Source organism: Battus philenor, unplaced genomic scaffold (assembly GCF_028537555.1).
Source record: "Battus philenor isolate CCGP_79_NKW_IND1 unplaced genomic scaffold, ilBatPhil1.0.hap1 SCAF_24, whole genome shotgun sequence".
Classification (NCBI taxonomy): domain Eukaryota; kingdom Metazoa; phylum Arthropoda; class Insecta; order Lepidoptera; family Papilionidae; genus Battus; species Battus philenor.
This window is the reverse complement of record NW_027181687.1, coordinates 9,883,851-9,903,560: the sequence shown is the minus strand read 5'-3', so window position 1 is coordinate 9,903,560 and position 19,710 is coordinate 9,883,851. Positions and strand designations below refer to the sequence as shown.

The 19,710-nt window shown below is 36.4% G+C and overlaps 1 protein-coding gene across 1 annotated transcript in view; it reads left to right on the top strand.

Annotated features, from left to right (window-relative positions):
• LOC137924604 (multiple PDZ domain protein-like) overlaps positions 1–19,710 on the top strand; it is a 215,245-nt gene that overhangs the window by 194,883 nt on the left and 652 nt on the right. The window contains exons 27-35 of the mRNA XM_068768020.1: positions 8,863–8,868; positions 12,072–12,125; positions 12,428–12,529; positions 13,437–13,508; positions 15,708–15,807; positions 16,369–16,443; positions 16,868–16,992; positions 18,004–18,165; positions 18,835–18,972. Of these exons, the coding sequence (XP_068624121.1) occupies positions 8,863–8,868; positions 12,072–12,125; positions 12,428–12,529; positions 13,437–13,508; positions 15,708–15,807; positions 16,369–16,443; positions 16,868–16,992; positions 18,004–18,165; positions 18,835–18,972 (834 nt within the window). The remainder of the gene's footprint in view (positions 1–8,862; positions 8,869–12,071; positions 12,126–12,427; positions 12,530–13,436; positions 13,509–15,707; positions 15,808–16,368; positions 16,444–16,867; positions 16,993–18,003; positions 18,166–18,834; positions 18,973–19,710) is intronic.

The window sequence follows — 19,710 nt, the reverse complement described above, 5'->3', positions numbered from 1 at the left end:
TAGAAAATAGGTTAACGAAATTTTCTTCGTTATATTTCGGGCTGTAAATCCTATGAACTATGAAAGTTAGATGGTTTACTTCCTCCTTAATGTTGGACTGGAACGTTTACGGTGTGATAAAAAGTTATCACAGCGGTACCGCAGTGGTCGTATGTAATCTAATCGGTACGATCTTGTTCGGAGGTAAAAGCCCCTTCAGATAGCCGTTCCCGATAGCGCGTGTTTACATTCCTCGAGTTACTGAGTGCTGCTTTCTGTATGTAACGCGATGTTCTCAAACTGTGTGGAAAGGATTTTATGTTAGTAATTTTTGCTGCGTTTTTAAAAACCTAGTCGTATATTCGCTTCGCGTGGCCCGCGCTGTCTAATATCGGTATACCAGACAAGGCCAGAATCGCCTAGTTTTAGAGCTATAGTTTGAAAATATGCATTGCCAAATGCCCACTTACAACTTCCAATTTTAAATCCATACGGTTCCAGAAATATCTTATATATTATATTTTATTTTTTATATATATATATATATATAAGATCGAATCGCGTATATATATATATATATATATATATATATATATATATATATATATATACGCGATTGACGGGCGAGTTTTTTACTGCACAAGCACTATGACTAGGAAGATGATAGTCAAGGTAAATCGAGATGAATAAATACATTACATATGTACAAATAGTTTTTCAATTTACACGACGAACACAATAACAGCGAAAACATCACTGATAGATTCCGAATTAAAATTCAAAATTCAAACTGGCGATCGAACACAAATTTGTTCCAAGAATAATTTCACGTAAAATTATTGTGGCCGTACTGGCCAGCACTATGAAGAGTGAACGCTACATATACATATATATACAGGTAGACATACCTTCTTTTTGCCTGGCATCAACTTTGCCTTGTCTTTATATATTATATCTTTACTCAAACCAGTAGTAATAAATTGTAATTAATTTTGTAAATCTCTCGTGCAATCCATGGCTATTGGCGCTGAAAACTTCTCTCTTGGTAGATGCGGCCTGGATATATACCCTCCACTAGGTGCGATGATATCGTCACAGTCGCTGAATACGGGTAGCCCAGGACCGTTCAACGTGGCGATTTTTGGAGCAGATCTATACATCGTATATACATGGATGTTCATCTGCTGAAAAGAATAATAAAAAATAATCAATTACTAAACACAATTTTACGTATATAATAATGTTTAATAATTATACTATATTTAGTTGATAAACATTCGGTTTATAATTAGCATAACTTTATTCGAATAAGCACTCATTACCGAGGTATGTAAAATCGGTATTATTTTTCCATCCTATGTTATTATGGATCTACTTTTAAGGAATCGACATAGCGTAGCAGAGTAGCCAATAGAAGTAACAGTGGGCCTTATAGAAGGCAGAACAGATGGTCCAATATGTGGACAGACAACCCCATTTAGGTCATGGAACAACACTGGATGCAGGCAGTTTCCTACCAATCCTTTACGAAATCTAGGGGGACATAAATGACAATGATAAACCATTTCTGGAATCCAAGTCTCAGTACCTTATATTTATATTTTACATTTCAAAAATTTATTTAATCTATATATTTATACTTCAAACTGTCGTGCGCATTATTGATAGAATATTTTACGTCTGCTGGAGTCTGCGACTTATCTATCTCTTACTGATTATATCACCTATTAAAGTGTGACCGAAATCGCTGTACCGCGCCTTAGGAATTCTCAGCAGGGTAGGGGCTGAGGTAAAACAAGCATAAGTCGACTGATGGTATACATCGACCGTTATCTCTCCTCTCGGTATATATGAAAATTTAAAAACTATTTTTGTCAATATTACTGTAGGCACATATTGTTATTGAAGTAAACTGTTAAGGAAAATATAATTCTTAAACTATAAAGTTCTATAATTGATCAATGACTAGTCAGAAGAGCAGTTTAATTGTATAGAGTGAACACCTGTTCACTTGTGATGATGATAGTGATAAAGTGATGACTGTAATGAGCGAAGTGCCAGCACGGCGAAGCGACACTGAACTGCTGTACAAGCCGAGCGTGCTGTTCAGGAAAATATGGAGACGGACTCTATCGTACCGGAGACGAAAGGTATTTTATTAATAAACTTTATATATTGAGTTTATAATTTAAAACCCTGGGTAGCATGTATATATCGAACAAATACGCTCAACAAATTGATAAATAATTATGTATTTATTTATTTTATATTTCGGTTTGAAATAAAATAAAACAATACCTTATTAAAAGTACACAACACGGTTTTGATAGTGAATTACTTTTTGGACTTATTGTAACCTTATCTTGTCGAACAAAATTCAAAATATCTTTATTCAAGTAGTGATTTTATGCATTTTGTATCGTCAATTATTTTAACATTATAAGTAGTAAGCTACCACGGGGTCGGAACGGTGACCTGCTAAGCGGCAAGAAACTCAATAGTTGCTCTTTTTAAATAAAATTTAAAAATGTTTGATGTTTACATTATAATATCCACCATGGAAAGTAAAACAAAAAGTCAAAACAAATTCCACACATTTCGATCCACTAAAAACTCTTGAATGCTATAATAAGATTTATTTAAGAATACACTAAGAAAGGTTAACTTTATTATATATGCGTACACTCACCAAGAAGGTTTGTAAACTTTTTGGAGACGAAATTTTCTAGTTTTTTGTTTTTATTTCTTATTTGCCAATATTTTTTTATTACAATTAAAATTTTAGTGCATATATAATATGTTATTAAATATTTATTAAACAACGGTTTTAATACCAATTTGTTCAAAAATATCTCTCCAGTATATAGCTTTTAAGTTATAAAAAGCAATGCTATTTGATGATTTAAATGCCATAAAAATTATTTATAAATATGTACTTTTAAAACACAATTGTCTATGAAGAATTTTATTAAGAAGAGTGTAAATATTATATTTAAAAAAAAAACGTTTTTAAGGAATTTAAAGTTACTAATTACAACACTGTTTTGTTTAATGAGAGTCGTTAGAATATCCTGCGATATCTTTCGTGAAATATCTCGTACTTGCTAAATGGAACAATACTATCTGAGTTACATTGAAATATCAGTTACTGTATTTACACAGTAATTGTTAACTTCTTTACATTTTAAATACTGTCAACTATCTTCTATATCAGAAAATGTCATAAAAATGTCAAAGGCTTGAAAGGTACACATCCTACAGTCTTTACGACAACAGCGATCCGGCTATGGAGTTTGGATACACTGTATTTTTCGTTCGGGAACAAATTCTTGGAATTTTAACACAAGATTGTTGTCCATAATCTGCAGTACACCAATACCTCACTTTGCGTCGTGGCTACGTTTAAAAAAAAACACGACGCAAATTGAAACACCGCTAAGTGAATTAAGATTTTCTATGGCAAACCATGTAAAGATCGAAGATAGGTTCCTGGGTCACGAAATTACTACTTTTTAAAAGGAAAATTGAACAAAGTAATCATTTTAAAAACCAAAGTAATATAACTCTGCCAATAAATAAATTGGAATAATATTTACCTTTTTTTTAACCAGAAACAACACGTAAAAATTTATAAATTTTTAATTCTTTTTGAAAAAAAACACAACACACTACGTAATTGAAACTGTACTCTAAAATTAGCAAAACAAAGTCAAAAAGGAACCTGTATTAAAATTGCGTTAATTTTTAGTTTAGAAAGGGAATCTCCGCATTTTGATGACTTGGCGTAATTAGACACGAAAGTGTTGCCATCTTTTAAAAAAAAATTAAAGACTCGATCCCAAAATAACGCAACCTCGAAAATCTAACGACGCACAGTGAAAACTAGTACTAATTAGGCAGCGACGCAACTTCGAAAAAAACGCAACGACGCAAAGCGAGATATTGGTGTATATTCAGATGAAAATGCAAAGTATTTTAAGAGATATTTCATAAAACATAGCTTGTGTCGTTTTCTGATATGTCTGTCATCAGGCAAAAGGGCAGTCTGGGCAGACCTAGGCTAAGACAGACGAAGTGTTATATTCGATGTAAATTTTAAAATCACTAATGAACTTACAGATGTAAATATTATGTTTTTATTTATGAAATCAACATATTAACATAGGTAGCGTAGCGGTAAAGAACTGAGACGATTCAATTTCTGAGATACGATCTTTATGCATCAATTATATAGGATTGCCGCGGCAGCGCCTTCTGCGTAACATAGTACATCACTACAATCGTCAACCCGATTGCAAAGTGTGGGGACTATGGTATATTCCCCTATATATGTCAATGGAAGAGGCTTATGTCACACGATATTAAATCTATAAAAACGACTGATGGGTGTGATGAATTAAGGAAGTTAAAACTTCCTTGGGCTTCATTAACAAGCTCATAGTCATTCAAGGAACCATAGAAAGAGTTTAGAAGATTAATTACAAGATCAAATAAGAAATGAGAAACCGTAGAAAAATGGAAGTAACAGACTGAACCAGCAGATAGATGCTTGAGTTTCTGGAGGGGGGGTTACGGACCAGGAAGCGTAGATCGTCCACTAACAAGGAAACACGCAGGCCGATATTATGTTCGATTCCTCACCACAAAAATCCATTCAGTGGTGCTCTTCCGTACTTTTGGAAGAGATGCTAGATCTAAGTAACACGCGAAGCCAAACCTCCTGTACCCTAACTATGCCGCTGCAATATAATAGTTCACGTTGCTCCCCTTCTCTAGTTTGCTAAGCAACGCGCGGTACACCGTTCCCGGTCGGACATTAAGTCTTATTATCACACTAAAACCACTAAATAGATACAAACAGACAAAACAAACATTGCAGTATAACACCTGAGTATACTATGGCACGAGTCCACACCGTGTTGTTCTGTATGTACACAGGTTTTAAAAACGTTATCATTATATATGTATATTAAATAATTGTGTTTAATTAACATACGCAGATACTTTCACAGACATAAAAGACATGTTCTGAAGACGTCGGCAAACATTTAACAGTTTAAACAAGTGTTATCATTATAAAAGAGGGCACGCGACACAGGAGTTTTTTTTTAATTTATTTCTTTTCTCTCTGAAAAGAATTGAATTTATGGCGGTTGGATTTTCAAAACGCCAAGATTTTAAATGAAAATATCTTCACTTAATAAACATTTCATGTAATATTACTGACAGGAATAGTATAGTTAATAACAAGTAATTTTATATAGATAAATAAAAATGCTTGATAACATAGAATATGTTTGTAAGAACTTACTGTTACAAAGGTAACAAATATACCTAAAGATGAAATAGCTATGAATAAATTTTTACTTTACGAGCCATGAGGTCTGGGTGGACCTAAGTTATGATTAAGTTCACGGGAAGCCGCTGCATGCGGGCAGCCCGACTGGTTTTAATCTTTGAGGCAGGCCTATGTTTTGTAGTGCGCGTCTATCAGTTGAGAAGTAAAAGACGTAAATACACGGGATTTCTTTTCAAAATCGAAAGAGACAAAAGAAGACGCGTAGACTAACGAACGTAACCAATATAGCCTAGCGAATCGCTAAGTTAAAGTAACAATAGGCAGGCCAAATAGAAGGCTTAATCAAAGAGATTTTTACCTAAAACTGAAACCGTGAAGCTGAGAAACTTGAAATTTGGTAGAAATATTCCTTTCGCTGTGAAGAAGTCCGTTAAGAACCGATTTTGCGACATTTACCTGCAAGAGGGTTTTAGAGGACAGACATTAAGTTTGTGGGTAGCGGACAGCCATTATTCTTTACTTTCGTAAGGATCGATTGATACTTTACCGAAGAGTCAATAATAAGGCAATGACAACGTACAGGAAATAATAAAAACATGCAAGAAAAGGTACACTAAGTAAGAAAAGGACCAATATTTAGCCATTTCCTTTTCTTACTTAGGGTGGACTTCCGCAAGGTAACGCCTGTTTGCATTAAAAATAGAAAAGGCACTATAGAGTGAACATAATAAAAAAAAATAAAAACTTCTAGATACATTCACATAGATACATATAAACATACAAACAAATAAGTTACTATAAACACAAGCAATATCTGGTCGAAGGTGATAAAACATTGAAGGATCACTTAAAAAATCTTCACTCTAATAGTATTTTTATTGAGGATATTGTTTTGCGATACCTTACACAACTGCCTACCAAAGATTTACTAATTTCTTTTGAAGTCTAGAGTTACATACATAAGAAGCAAAATTACAATTCAACTACATTTAATATTTATATACGTAATTTAATCATAAAAAAAATTATATCAAAACAGATTAATTTGTAAACTTCAAGGTTATATCAACCCCTTTAACATATTACGTTCACTTCGATTCTCCGGCGCCTATAAATTCGGCACGCACTCGAAGTTACAATTCATCTTCAGCAATAAATTACGTAAGGCTTTCAAAAATAATCTTTCTGATGTATCGCTTACGTGATGTGGTTCTTTGACGCAGTGATATGAAGTTATGACTTTAAAGTATTCCTGACTTATTTTTATTTATTTATATTAATATTCTTTATTGTACACGCTAGGATGCATTTAAATATTTTTAAAATAATAAGAGTACAGTGGACGGTCCTATCACACGAGGCAATCTCTGGCACCACATTTTAAGTTTGTTTCTTCTACACAGGTGTTTATTTATAAGTATAAAACATTTAAAAGGGTGAATGTAAAAACTATTTACTGACAATTCATGTACTACACAAACATAAATGGTTTCTGAAATAATAAATAACGTCAAGGAAGACCAAAAAAGATTTTTCAAAATTATGTTTATTCAAAAAAATAATGAAAAATATCTGCCCTTGCAGATGTTTTTCTGTCAGAAAGTGGACCCGTCACATACCTATACAATTCCAATTTTTCCACTTTAAACAGGTTGATTGTAAATAGATCTATAAGCATACAACCTTTTCATTAACATTTTTTATATCTCTATAGAGCTTTTATACGTCTAACTAATCACCTTGTGTATACCAGTGATACGATAATAATAAAAATGTTCTCAATTCAAATTAAGTACAGTGTACTTCAAAATAAAATACAATGGCATTTACGTACTGCAATTCGCTAATAAATTGGAATGCTGTAAATCAATTTAAAGTCTTCTGTCTTTACTTCTAAGACTACGCACATCTAATGTCTCTGTTGGTATCTTGGTTGGCTGGTATATATTATTACCTACATATTTTAAAGATAATATTATTAAATTAATCTTGTTATAAATAGCTTACAGTAGTCTTTAGATCGAAATATGCGGAACTTAGTTTATTGACTGATTTACATAGTTGATATTATGTTCACGTCTAACATTGCTATATTTATTTATAAAGAGCAACTGTTCAGTTTCTGCTCGGCTCTTCTTAGCAGATGAGAAATACAAAAATGTAATTGTAATGTAATATTTTGAGAAATGAGGCGAAGGATAGGACGCGATGCAAAAATAGTATGTAAATGAAAGCCTAGACTGAGAGATAACGTGAAAAATGAAAGAACTTCTTTCATTTTTCACATTAGGCAGAAAATGTGAAAAACGAAAGAAACAAAGTCTCTGTCCCAAAAATATGATAAGTGAACGAGAGGCTCCAAAAACAGGGCCATAAAAAACTCGAGTGCTTTACCAACACTGCTTAAAGTTATAAATGTTAACGGGCAAGCATTAGTCGGTGACAAAACTAACATAAGTGGTGCAATATAGCCTGATTATTCTAGCATAGGGTAATCCAGTACAAGTTAGAATAGTGTAATCTAGTTCAGTTATCTGCCATTGATTTTTTGATAACATACTTATGTAGATTAAAGTTGTTAACATTGCTTCGGATAACGTATACCCATAGATCTAATATTTTAATCTCGAAGAATCTCAATTCAAAGTCCAGATGATATACACAAAAAAAATTACCGCTGCTGAACATAGTAGTACGACATCTTAAATTTGTCATTTACAATGCTACGTAATATTGTCAACGTACCCGAAATCCTACAGGCCCATCGGACTCCTGCCGATTCTCGGCAAGGTCCTAGAGAAAATGATGGTCCGTAGGATCCGGTGGTACACTGCGCCGTATGTCAGCAGCCACCAATACGGCTTTATGCCGCAGAGGTGTACCGAGGACTCCCTGTATGTCCTGATCCAGCATCTGCGAACTCGGTTGAAGGAGAAGGAGATCGCAGTGCTGGTATCATTGGACATAGAGGGAGCCTTCGATAACGCCTGGTGGCCTGCTATACGGTGCAGACTGGCAGAAACTCGCTGCCCCGTGAATCTGCGGCGCCTTGCCGACAGCTATTTTAGCGATCGCAAGGTGTCCGTACGGTACGCGGGGGCAGAGTGGGCCAGAGAGACCACCAAGGGGTGCGTGCAGGGATCCGTAGGCGGCCCAACCTTCTGGACCCTCCTCATCAACCCTCTCTTGGAGGAGGTGGTAAAGACCGGGACACACTGCCAGGCGTTCGCAGATGACGTCGTGCTGGTCTTCTCGGGGCAGAAGGCCCAGGACATCTCGAGTCGGGCCAATGCCGTTCTCGCCCATGTTCATGAATGGGGGGTTAGGAACAAGCTGAGGTTCGCACCACACAAAACCAAGGTGATGGTGCTAACCAACAAGCAGAAGTTCGACTACCCATTACTGAGCATGGGGGGCGAGCCGCTTGGCCGGACTGGGGAAGTCCGGATACTAGGCCTCACAATTGACGATAGGCTCACGTTCAACAGTCACGTGAAGAACGTGAGCAAGAAGGCACAGGGCCTCTATCGTCAGCTGTGCAGGGCTGCGAAGGTATCTTGGGGTCTGAACTCGGAGGTGATCAGAGCGATGTATCTGGCGGTGCTGGAGCCGACGATTTTGTATGCAGCGAGTGCATGGGCGCCGGCGGCTAGGAAGCTGCTGGTCCGCAGGCAGTTGGACGCGGTCCAGCGGGGCTTCGCGCAGAAGATCGCGAGGACCCACAGGACCGCGTCCCTGCACTCGGCCCTTATACTTGCCGGGTTGCTTCCCCTGGACCTTCGGGTCCAAGAAGCAGCCCGCTTATTTGAAATAAGAAAGGGTCATTCCCGGCAGGTGGTAAAGGACCGAGACCTGGAGGTACCGGTCAGCTACCTGAGACTACCACACCCGTCTGGTCAAGTTGGTGTGGAGTTCTCCTGTCTGGGGGAAAGTGCGGAGGAAGTCCGACTTGCCACCGCGGCTGCCGATCTGGTAATTTATACCGACGGCAGCCGCATAGAGGACAAGGTGGGTGCGGCGTTCTGCGTCAAGCGGGGCGCCGTAGAGTCATACACAAAGAAACTCAAGTTGGGCAACTTCTGCACCGTATACCAGGCAGAGCTGCTGGCTCTAGCTGAGGCAACAGGGTACGCGGCCGGCGAGTCGGCGCAAGTCTGCGCCGTACTGAGCGACTCGCGGTCCGCTCTCGAAACTGTCGCAAGATCGGACACCCTCCATCCCTTAGCGTTAAGAGTGAAGGAGAATGTAATGAAAGCGAGAGAAAAAGGGAAGGATGTAAGGTTGTTCTGGGTGAAAGCGCACGCGGGGATGGAGGGGAACGAGAGGGCGGACCAGCTGGCCAAGGAAGCGGCCCTGAAGAGTAAAAGACGACCAGAGTACGAGAGATGCCCTGTTTCATTCGTCAAGCGGCAACTGAGACTGGAGTCGCTCGACGAATGGAACAGGAGGTATGTGGAAGGAACGACGGCTTCGGTAACGAGGATGTTTTTCCCGGACGCCGTCTCAGCCTACCGCGTGCTCCGCAGCATCGAGGTGGACGCGGTCTCGGCCCAGCTCTTCACGGGGCACGGGGGGTTCTCTGAGTACCTTCATAGGTTTAAGCTCAAGGAGGACCCCTCGTGCTTCTGTGAACCGGGCGTGGACCAGACCGTGATCCACCTTGTGGCCCGGTGTCCCGCATTCGGGGGACTCCGGTTCGGCTTCGAGTGCCGGTCTGGGGTTCAAATCAGGGAGGAGACAATAGCCTCCCTGATAGGCGGAGAATATAAACAATCATTCCTATCCCTTTGCAGAGAAATAGCGGAAAGTGCAATGAAAAGAAACAAAACGTAAATATAGGAAATAAATAAATAAATATATATTAAAAATTAAAATAGAAAATATAATAATTAACTATTAAAGTATATAAATCTGTGATGTAAAATAATAATTGTATAAGAAACAAAAATGTAAAATAAAATAAAAGCTATTGAAAATGTAAAAAGCAAGGGAAGAATGATAGATGATCAGAGCAAAAGAGAAAGACAGACGAATTGTGGCATGAAAGATTAGAACAGAAAGAAAGATTATGTGAAGAATGAAAGAGAAGAGAATGAAAATAAAATAATGAATTGAATAAATTTAATGCTTGTAAAGTCCCTATCCCAACATAAATAGGGGTACGAGAGGCCCCCAATTGCGGGGGTCATAAAAAAAAAAAAAAAAAAAAAAAAATATTGTCAACGTTGGTACAACCATCGTTTTATTTATTAATTTCTTCGCGTCTTTGTGAAAAATTTTCAAATCATTCAATAAATAAAATCATTTACCATTACATTATTAATACTTTGGCCTATGTGGTACAAGCCTGCGAGCCTAGCTTAAAAGTGATGATTTATTTTTATACAGTCTTAGTTATTGCCTCAAGAAAAACAAAATCACGAAAGTAAAAACACTTGTAATAGTGTTATATGTATATAGTAGTGTTAAAAAAATATCTTGTTCTCGTCTTTGATTGCTCTAAAATTTATAAATAAAAAATAGCCCTTATTTTTACACCTAAGTAGTCGCTATTTGGGCGTATGTCCCTCCTAAACCCCTCCATTTATCACCCTCTTGTGCCTCACGCATCCATAAGGGCTACCAATTTCATTCCACCTTTTACTTGGTCGTCTCATTTCCTTTTCGTATCTCTTGGCACTAATTCTTTTAGGCGTTTCAAATTTATAACAAGATAATTAATATTGGCATCGTCATCATCATTACTTGAGCAGTAAGACATCCATTGCCGGAGCAAAGCCTCCGGCACGGATTTCAAATAAGACAGATTAAAAGCGTCTAAATACTTTAATACTTAATGAAATCAGGCGTTATTTAGCGGAAGTCCATCCTAAGTAAGAAAAGGACCAATATATAGCTACTTCCGCACATGCAGTCGTAGTCGTGCAATAAAGTGCACCGCCCGCCAGCCCGCTGATAAATGCGCAAGCGGCAAACAATCCGAATTACACAACTACCACCGTTAAATCACTCAACACGTGTTTCACGTCTCCACGGGGCATCTTCCGGAGTTATGTTACACCGATTAGTGCCTCTCTCTGACTCTGTGTTTGGCACGTGCGGAAGTGGCTATATATTGGTCCTTTTCTTACTCTAAATACTTTGTCCGCTTTGCGGGCGGACGTATTTCCACGCCCTTGCGCTTTTTCGTATATTATCATGAAAGTATGTTTTAAATGAATGCGTCGAAAGGCACTTTGTTAAAACTTATTGTTTTCTGGGAAACAATGTTACTAGACTAAACAACTGAAATTAATATATACTAGGAATTGGTCATCGAAATAACTGAGAATAAATTCAAAGTGAATTTGCGGTAGAGGAGGGAGCGAGAGGTATATAAAAATTTCTCAACAACCTACTTAAAGGTGTAAGCGTGTCAAGAGCGAACATTAGCTGATTTCCAGAACAAGCTTCTAAAACAGCATGGCTAGGATCATATAAGATTTGGTTAAGTAGGAAGAAGAGTTTTTAAGGTGAAAGTGAACGCAAATGCATTGCAATAAGTGCTCCGTAAACCTAGAATTAATAAAAAAAAAAACCTGCTACGCGGGTCGTCAGCCCCAACTCTCTCGATAACGCGATCGACGCACCTTGACGATTAATCCTAATCCTGAGAAATTAAGTCTGTTATATAATAAAATATACTTTTAAGATCTTGTATATACTTGTGTATAATTTTAAATTTATCTGTAAATCAAAACCTGACACATCATTGATGAAATAAAATTAAATGAATTTGTACATTTATTTTCAGTCCGAGGATCGATTTGCTGGCTACAAAGGGGTCCGGGACATCACTATCAAAAAGGTATTTTTTATTTAATTACAAATTATAATAAATAAAAAAATGCTGTAATGATATTTAGGTTACGGGGAAGTAGATGAGGGGGGGGGGGGGGGGGGGGTTTCCCTCAGTATTTTCGCTATTCTCGAAATGTCTTGACAGAATCGATTATGAGTTCTTTTCTAAGGGCAGTTGTAGTTGAGAATCCAAATTGACATGATATTACATTTCCTTGCAGTTTACCGAAGTCATTTGGTTGTCTATGGGTCTGTGTCAATATAAGTACGTGGGAATCGTTGATGTAAGGATATACCATTTGGTTCCAGGGTCCATCGGGTTTAGGCATCATGATAATAGAAGGCCGGCATACGGAGGCAGGTCGTGGCATATTCGTCTCGGATCTCCAGGAGGGTAGTGCAGCTGAGCAGGTATATAAAGCATTACTTCATTACTAATCTGTATTCGCCGGATAAAGTTAATGCCAGTTAACACACAACTTGTCTCATTTGTTAATGGTGCGTTTACATGCATCTGTATATGTTTTTTTTTATTTTTGACTTAATTTTTTCTTAACCTGTGGATTTTCGTTTTTTTTTAATTTATAGACTGATTTATTGGTGTCTATTTTGAATTTAACCTATGATTTAACGTATAATTGGGTGTATGTGTGCAAAAATGATTCTTAGTAGGGATCACAAAATTAAATAACTTGTGATTTGACATGTTTTTGGACATGATTGCAATTTAGCCTATGATTTCGCGCCTTGTTTAACCTGACTTGATGTTTCTCAAAAAACATTGATGAAAATCCAACAAAGGAGATGCTAGAAAGCTATCTTTCGTCAACTGATAATACGGTTTTAAAATGTTTTGATTAAAAAATGCTTCTTGCACAAATTTTAAAAAGTAACCGCATGTAAACACATCTTTAAATTTTTTTACTCTTACACTTTTACTTGCTTAACAAACATGCGGTTAAGATAAGATACTTTCTATGAAAACAGCGATAGAATCTAAACAAATCAAATCTTCATTAATTAAAGTATTATTAAGTTGACGTTAAATAAGTCAGATTAACCCCAAGAGATACCAATAAACAATATAAGAACTTAGAAATTTGGTCTAGTCTAACTATATCAATTGAGTTAGGCGACTAAAATTCACACATGCTTAATTCAATTCAAGGTTGTATAAAGCCTTTCATTTTAATTTACATTTATTATTAAACATCTACTAAATTAGCTAGTTTAATTATAACTGAATAATATTTTTATGTCAATTATTAAAAAAGCTGTTACGTGTGTGAGATGTTTATATTTGATTGTTCCTTTTCAGGCTGGACTTCAAATTGGTGACATGATCCTTGCTGTCAACAGGGACTCGTTGCTTAGCTGTAGTTATGACGCCGTAAGTGAATCAAGTTATACTATTATTAATTTTACGGAACTCACAGGGCCGGACTTCGTTCTCTTCTTTGTTTTAGCCCATAGGAATAGACTTCCCCTCAATATTAGGGGGATCGGAAAGTAATGTCGCTTTCTTAAGTTAAATTCACACGACTACATTTTTACAAGTTTTTATTTCTAATTAACAATGTATTCACCTTCGTTATCAACAGCTTTTTGCAAGTATACAAATTTTCAAAGCCGCAGCGGTAAAAATCAATCGTTTTTTTTATAAAATATATCGACAGAAACGACATTACTTTCCGGTCCTTCTAATCCAAATAAATCTATAGAGGATATACCAAACACACTGTTAAGATAGTCTGTATAGTTGTAAATATAAGATAACTCTGCGGTGTTGGTGGCCGACAACGTGATATTATGTCGTCACTTGATCTCTTACTGCCTCTCTGGAAATTTCTGGTTCTTCTGTAAAATTCTTTTAAATGGTTTTAAATACGTTTAAGTCTTACTTCAAACATTCAGATGTCAAATTCGACTAAGTTTCTGCATTCTAAGTCGTCGTCTTTTCAGCGGATAGACGCAACCAACTAAGCAAAGACCTTCCCGGAAAATATCTATGGGAATAATATCAACCATAATCGCCACGCTTGGCAACCCGGTTGGATAATGCAATGTGGTATTATGGTACGCAAAAGTCGCTGCTGCATATCCTTCTGAAACATGTTTGTGTTTGTGAGCAGTGGCCATCCTATATATTTAATGCACAAAGTGTGAATTTGATTGTAATTGTAATTGAAACGAACCCGCGACCTACGGTCTTGAGTTTTAGTCGTTTACCGCTAAGCTACCACTGCTTAGGGCCGGACTTATTGTTAAATAATTTCATCCATATTTAATGGAATCAGGCTTTACCTCGCGGAAGTCCATCCTAAGTTGCGGTTGTGTAATTCGCATTGTTTACCGCATACGCATTTATCAGCGGGCTGGCGGGCGATGCATTTTATTACACGACTACCACTGCATGTGCGGAAGTGGCTAAATATTGGTCCTTTTCTTAATTTCATCCATCTCCCCATCACCAACTTTATTATTTCAGCCGTCCACTATTGGACATATGCCTTTCTTATAAATATCCAATAGGACCAGTTGGAAGCGGCTGGAATTAAGCCTCTGCCATTTACTTTAATAAGTTCCATTTCTCAGTCATAAAATATATATTTGAGAAGCAATGTTTATTAAAATAGTCGTGGAATAATCTGCCTATGCTACTTTTTCTGTATAAATTCGATCTTTTTCAAAAATTGTGGGTGATGAAAAAAAATTAAGATATACTATAAATATTAATAAAGAAACTGTGATGAAACATGATGAAATCATATAATTTACTATCAGTAAATTTATTGTATACATCAGGGGTGGCCAACCGGCTTGCAAGTCACATGAGACTTTAAAAGACTATTTTTGGCTTCAACGTACTGATGTGAATAATTTTACTTTACTTTATTATTCGTAAAATTTAAATGTCGAACAAACTAATCCACATCTGAAAGAATTACTGGAAACTTCTATCACTAATTACAAAATTTTAAAGTTCTTTCAAGGGAAGTAAAATTATAAATTAATATATTTGATTAACATACTTGTGTGTTTATTTATAAGTTTTAAATATATATTACACCAGTATAAACTTTTTCATAGACATTATATCTTAATATATATAAATCTCGTGTCACAATGTTTATACTCAATGGACTTCTAAACCACTTAACCGATTATAATAAAATTCGCACACCATGTGCAGTTCGATCTAACTTGAGAGATAGGATAGTTTAAATCTCAAATTATAGTCGCAATTTTAATTTATTGCTAATTATTGTCTGTTATTATTTGACAGTCACAATTATCTGTTAACTCCAAATGATTCTAACAGATGTCGATACCTTTCGACTGGGTTGAGTAAGTAATCAATAGATGGCGCTGCTATGGTAAACCTACGAACGTGTCATATAAGCTACATTTTAACAGCATAATTACCACGTGTTGTTGACGCTATAAAATTAATTAAATTTATTTTGTAGTGAACGAAATACCGTATAATTCAATTATTTCCACTTTTTAAATTTTCACAGCAACGCGTGGCCGGGTCAGCTAGTTTATATATATATATTTTAATTTAATATTAAAAAAAATTATACAGGCAGCCGCTAAGCTAAAACATACAGAAGGTGTGGTGATACTGACAGTATGCAGCCCCAACATGAAGGACCCTGACAAGGAAGATCCCTCGGGCACATCTGGTGAGCGAATACAATTAAAAATACATATATGCGTTATTAAGTGGGATTACATAATAGGCTCCTTTTATATCGAAGGATTTATTTTGGTCCGCAAACTTGATTCCACGACACACACACATCTATATGTATATATATATATATATATATATATATATACACATATATGTATATATATATATATATATATATATATATATATTGCCTTTTAATAACAAAACAACGATCATGTAAAATGTATTTCGTACAATACAAAACTCAATAAGAAATAGATTATATTTTATCTGTAAAGTTTGTTGAATAGGTCTGCATTTAGATCAAAATAGCACACATTTATCATGTGTCAAAATATACTTCATGTTTCAACGAAAATATGATATAAAATTAGAAGTATTGCTGAAGGAGTTTCTGAGTTCTGTACTTAGCACCAAAAATATAAAAAAAAATACTTAAATAAGAGCCTCCGTGTTGGTCATCAATGACTAGCGTCATACCTCACATATTGGTAGTCGATTTTAAGAATAATTAATATATAAGTCTTTAATAAAATCAATATTTTTTTAGCTGCAAGTGGAAATCAAGCGTCGGACGCTGCTTCTAGACCGCAGACACCGAGACCAACGCCCTCGCCTGCTAAACGTAATAATATATCATTTTATGACTAGGCTAAGAATGCAAAAAAATTACTCAAATTGTCCATTAATTTTATGCGAATTCAACTACAAGCTTTTTTGAACTGTCATATTTCATAATCATCTAAAAAAACTCCCTATAGATATCCAATAGAACCTTAACAAGGTTGTCTGTCGACCTTGTGGAAGTATTATTCTTCATTTATCAGCCAGAACCTTAAAGCCCTGATGGCCACCTGTTCCTTGGACTATATGGCCTGCCAACTGCCAATCCACTGCTCTATGTCGATTATATTCGTAAGTATAGGGAACTTCTCATCCCTGATTAGATCTCATAGAGAAACATTTATTCCCATAAGAGTATCCTTCAAAATTGTCTAAACCGAAAATACTTAGTAACGTAAGTTATCATAAACCGTTAAATGTTACAGCTGAGCCCCCACCAGACCCTGCCACAGCTCCAGTACAGCCAAACAAGGAGATGGTGATCGAAATCAACTCGGCGAATGAGAACCTCGGGGTGGTATTACTTGGCGGCAGTGATACCTTAATTAACGTAAGTTGTTTTGATTGATGTAGAAATAATATACGCGACATATATTTATATCCTTAATAGTTTAGAAGAAGCTAGCTTATTTAGAAGAATAAGTTTACCTATACAGATAGAAACATCTAGTATATCATCAGTATTCATCATCAATATTTGTCTTTTGATATGGCCCCCTTTTGTGTGCCTCTCGTTCCTCCATCTTAAGTCTATGACTGGGACTTATCTTCCAAATATTTTTTCAGTATTTTCCTATTACGGTTCTTCTCCGTTATCCCAGATCACCTCCATAGATGTTCAATTAGACAAGTTACAAGTGGCCAGTATTTTCCGCCAAAGTTAACAAGGTCGTCTATCAAATGTGTAGGTTGTCGCCCAACGCTGGGCTTGCCATTCCGTGGTCTTCACTCCAAAACCTCAGGCCTCTATGGTCATCTGTTCTGCGCTTTACGTCACCTGCACACAGTATGTGAATATCTTACGGCTTAAGTAATAACTGTGATAATGATATACCTTCAACTTAAAGCGAAAGTTTCAAAAGAACACTAAAGAGCCCACAACGAAAATGGGTTTATTTTAAAATTTTACAATAAACTGTAGTCTAGCAACTTGCCAAATTATTAATTATCGGCTCAGTATTTAATTAAACAAAACTTATGTTTTGATGTAAATAGGATCCCAGATAATTTTTAAAAACATCCTATTTATAAGTTAAAAAAAATTTTACACAACGTTTGTGTGGTGTGGATCACTGTAAATTACTTCATATATATCGTCACTTTAGCACACAGATGAACACTGTAAAGCATGCGCTTCCCCCAAGTTATCTATGGGGGGTGGGGGATCTACCATAATAGTCACGATTGGCTGGCGGGTTGGCGATCGCAGTGTGATTTGAGATACGCAGACAATTGACTGCTAATTCTATTTCTAGATCTTTTCTTATGCCGAAAAATATGTGATTATATTACTATATTTATAGATGTCATACGTAATATGTATGTTGTATGTTGGTTCCAGGGCGCGGCAGCAGTAATACTGGATATATATAAAAACGGAGCGATAGGAAAAGATGGGAGGCTGAAAGTGGGTGATCAGATCAGAGACTGCAATGGCATCGCAATCACTGATAAAATGGCGCACGAGAGAGTTTGTTTGAGCATCAAGTTGAAAGCTCCAAAGGTTAGTCAAAATGCATTACAATTATATTGGCGTTACTTACCTATATATGATATTACCTAAGATAGGGCTCGAATTAAAATGCCACTTCTACTCAAAACATTTGTTTGTTTACGTTTTTCCACTTGTTGCCTCGAAAAATGCAATAAAGCGAATGGAACCCGTATATCATAACTGCCTTAATTTCCCACCACTTGCACCTTTTGCTTATCACGTCGAGTAGCAGAGTCCGAACTGGCTCGGGCTTTCAACACAACATATATATGTAATACTATAACAAAGAAGTATGATTAATTTGCTTATAAGATATAAATTCTTTATTTATTCTTCAAAAAAACACTTTGCTTCTCAAGCAAACATCTGCTTAGATGTTCCTCCCATAGTACCGGCTTTACTCAAAACTCCTTCATAGTACAATGTATTCTTCTCTGTAAGGGGAGCGCGCCCTTTCGATATTAGGATGATCAGGAATCGTTGCGCATTCAAAGCGAAGATTCGTAAGGTGTTGACGGGCTGACGGAATCATCAAGATACCTAGATTTTATTATTTATTATATTTATATAAAGCCGTTACTATATTTATACATATAAAGTGTTTTTATGTGATTAATAGTTAATAAATTCACCGTTATACTTGGTATGTATAAGTTTGTATAATTCTATCCACCCCAGTTAAAACTGACGGTGTTCCGCCCGGAGCCGATACAGTACGAGGAGGTGGAGGTGGAACTGTCCAGGAAGGCGGGCCGCGCGCTGGGGCTCACCTGTATCGCACCTGTTCAGGGTACCGGCGTATACATCGGCGACCTGGTGAGAAACATGACAAACACATTTACTCATACGTCTACCTATGGTTCACAGTGGAAATTTCCATTACAAGACCCATACCACAGATACCTAACACTAGATGTTCTAGATAAGGTGTATCACCGTTGGCTGTAATATAATCAAATTACAACTGTGTAACTAGTGGTTTTTACTACAATTTTGTTTAGGGAAATGTGTACTACAGATAGCTCAGACTAAAATTTTCCTTTAGAAGGCGGTACAGCTCTAGACACTAAATGTTCCTTTGGACTAATGACTTACACTACAATATTTCTCTAGATATCGTGTACAACTGATGGCACTAATTCATATTCGTTTATATGGCATGTGCTGTTAATTGATCCATAATTCACACTAAAATATTTTCCTAGATGGTGTGTACCACTAATAGGTCTAATCAGACGTGTACATTCGATGACTTAATAGATTGTTTATCTAGATGTCATGTACCACAGAGGGCTTTAATTCTAGTTATTTTATATGGTATGTAACACTGGTGGATTTCATTATAATTTTGTTATGAGAGATGTATACCATCGGTAGCTTACACTAGATGCCGTGTACTCCAGGTGGATTTAACCCTTAATAGCCTAGAGTTTCAATTTTGATACCAATCTTTTGAACCAAATGTTCACATTACTATTAGTTTTTTTATATGTTGACTGTACGTATTTTACTATTGTATAATATTCTTTCCAAAGAAATTAAAAAAAATCTATT